Below are 3,233 nucleotides of genomic sequence, written 5' to 3'. Positions count from 1 at the left end.
TCTGTCCTCCTTGGTCAGTAACACGGCCCCTGTATTGCAGAGAACTCTTAATTAGATAATTCGTAATCAGGGCTTAATAAACTGGTCCCTGGAGAATGTGGTTTTATCTTTCTGAGAGGATCTGGAGGGTTCTTATGCTGCGGAGATTGGGGCCGTTTTCAACGTTGGCTGAGTGCTCACAGCATCAAGACATTTTCTTTTGAATATTTAAGGAATGCCATTGAAGCAGAACAATCTGCCAACACCTAAAATGATCATTACCTTACACAAATTCATTATACTTCAAATAAATACCTTGAGTTTCAATCGTTTTATCGATACTGATGCATTTACCTTTGTTACTCCCTTTTGTTTCCCTTCTAACACTGATTTTTACTTGTATTTTCTCTCGCAGTGGTCTTATCGTCCCTGAGAAGGACAGCAATGAAACGGTACCAGAAGTTGTGGCTACTTCTGGATATGCTCTTCTGCATTTCTTCAGCGACGCTGCCTATAACTTAACAGGGTTTAACATCACCTACAAGTAAGTAGCGCGGCTCCAAAGTGATGTGGCAGGCAGAGCAAAAGCAGGTTTTCCTCTTTTCTCACTTTTATCTTCAAATGAGCAATTGCCGCTGAAGCGTGTAATTACGAGTAGATCCTCGGATGGAGATTTTTATCTTTATTATACCCTCACAACGGCTAATAACTGTAACGTGCTCACCGTTCACTTCGGTTGTCAGCTGTAAGCGTGGGCAAATGTTTGCTTAAAAAAAGATGTTATTTATTTTACCTCGTTTGACTTACTTCATCACATCCAGTCAACCTGCTGTATTTTTGGGTGTCTGTGTTTGCTCTTATGCATTCTGCAGAGAAACTTCTACACAAACACCCTTTTGCATGGGCATCCGCCTTTCATTTGGGACACCGGAGGATCCTCAAACCCTTTTATTCGAGATCCTCTTATTCAGTTCTTGGGTTGAGTCACTTAATCTGACTCCTTTTCAGTCTGCAGTGGGTTTGCTCTATTCCTAGTCTAGGTGATCCTGCTCTGGCAGGGGTTGGACTGGATGGTTCGAGGTCCCTTCCAACTCCTGACTTCCTGTGGTATTCTTTGGTTCCTACGTTCAATATTACAGGTGGATGCTTTCTCTACCATATATTTAGTCCTCAATGGAAAGCTTTATAAGAATAATTCCAGGCTGCTCCCTAATTCATCGGCTGCTTTTAGACAGGTATTGTTTTGCAGTCAATGATCTCAGTGTGGATGTACCAGCAGAGATGGGATTTCTTCTTTCTGGTGGGATTCGTGGGCTTTGAATGGTTTTGCTCCTACAGATACAAATGAAGTTCGTGGTGCACCGAGGGGTTTGAATTTGGGTGTAACTTGCAGTTCTTGTCGCTCAAAAAAACGAGGGATCGCAACTCACTTTGTGCAAGATTTGAAAGTTTATCCTTAAAATGAGGCGCTTAGATTTTTTTCTGAAGACCAGTTTTGGTGCTTTCATCCTTATTAAGCACTGAAATATATAGCGGGTTCATGGGAAAATGCAGAACATTCAGCTCCCCTTGAAAACTCCAGAGGAAAACGGGGACCCTTTGCAAAGTGACTCGAAACGCAGTTGCGTTTTGCAAGTCTGGCCGATCCCGTAAACCACGGCACCATCTCCTGCCGGCTCTCGGCACTGCACCATTGCAACACGGCGGTGAAATCATCTTAAAGAATAACCTGCCGGTTTTAAGTTTAAGATATTTTAATATTTCTTTTAATTCTTCGCTTTCTTGATGATTTCAAACTATTATCTTGTAGCGTTTTGGTTTTTTTTTCTATGGGTTCTGCTCATCAGGCTTCCTCCTAACATTTTTGCAGGGAGTAGATAAAAGGGTGTATTTATTAATTTTCAGTTTAACAGTCTTTATAGTCACTACTGGACATAGCTACTCAACAGACACCTGTAACATATGGTCTTGGAGCCATTGACTGCACCTACTGCATGACAATATATTTGGTATCCCCAATATCCCCTTCTGTGAGTCATACACCAGCAAAAACTGCAATTTGGAAGTGAGCAGGGTCTCTGAATTTGAATCTTCACCAGGGATGTATCTGGCTTTGCCTCAGCTACATTGCAGCTATTATCAAATCAGAAATGATTCAAAACAGGCACATCTTGGGCTTGGGATTCATCTCAAGTGTGTTTCCCTTGATAAACGGATCCCAGAATAGCACTTAATTGTGAGCAGTTTAAGTATGAATCGCACAGACACCACAAAAGCCTTAAGCGCTGATTAAATCCTTCGCTGACTGTTGGGCGTTTGAAGGCGATTCATTTGCATTACAAGTGGCTAAAAACCATATTGATAATTTTTTTGAGGAGTCGTAAGTTTGACTCACGAAGTGAGGCAGCTCTGGATGGCAGACCTGAAACCAAATCCCTGTAAGTCACAGAATCATCAAATCATTGAGGTTGGAAGAGACCTCCAAGATCACCAAGTCCAATGTCAACCCAACCCCACCATGGCCACTAAACCCTGTCCCTAAGTGCCACATCCAGGCGCTGCTTGAACCCCTCCAGGGATGGGGACTCCACCACTGCCCTGAGCAGCCCCTTCCAGTGCCTGATAACCCTTTTCTTGCAGTACAGAAATTTTCCCCCATATCCAACCTCACCCTCCCCTGGCACAACTTGAGGCCATTTCCTCTCATCCCATCACTTGTTCCTGGGGAGCAGAGACCGACCCCCCTCGCTACCCCCTCCTTTCAGGAGCTGCAGAGGGGATAAGGTCTCCCCTCAGCTCCTCTTCTCCACTTGAACCCCCCAGCTCCCTCAGCCGCTCCCCATCATTCGGCTGCTCCAGACCCCTCCCCAGCTCCGTTTCCCTTCTCTGGCCACGCTCCAGCCCCTCAATGTCCTTCTGGGAGTGAGGGGCCCAAAGCTGACCCCAGGATTTGAGGGGCAGCCTCAGCAGTGCCCAGCACAGGGAAGGATCCTTCCCTGCTCCTGCTGCCCACACCAGTGCTGGGACAGCCCAGGATGGCATTGGCCACTTTGGCCACCTGGGCACATTGCTGGCTCATGTTCAGTCACTGTCAACCCATCCAAGTCCATCACATCAGGTTCTACATGAGCAGATCTCTGTTTTCTATGAGAACAAACAGCAGAACTGCTGTATTAACTTTTTATCAGCTTAATTTTTGTCTTTATTAATAAGAGGTATGGCTTTGGGATCTGTTTTGTGACTGTCACTACCCC

General features: G+C 45.1%; 1 protein-coding gene across 1 annotated transcript in view; it reads left to right on the top strand.

Annotated features, from left to right (window-relative positions):
- Positions 1-394: 394 nt before the first annotated feature.
- LOC104539353 (attractin-like) overlaps positions 395-3,233 on the top strand; it is a gene marked incomplete at both ends in the record, with an annotated part of 9,761 nt that continues 6,922 nt past the window's right edge. Inside the window, one exon of the mRNA XM_010182853.1 lies at positions 395-523. Coding sequence (XP_010181155.1) covers positions 395-523 — 129 coding nt within the window. The remainder of the gene's footprint in view (positions 524-3,233) is intronic.

Source organism: Mesitornis unicolor, unplaced genomic scaffold, assembly GCF_000695765.1.
Source record: "Mesitornis unicolor isolate BGI_N332 unplaced genomic scaffold, ASM69576v1 scaffold18334, whole genome shotgun sequence".
NCBI lineage: Eukaryota > Metazoa > Chordata > Aves > Mesitornithiformes > Mesitornithidae > Mesitornis > Mesitornis unicolor.
This window is presented reverse-complemented; position numbering and strand designations above follow the sequence as displayed.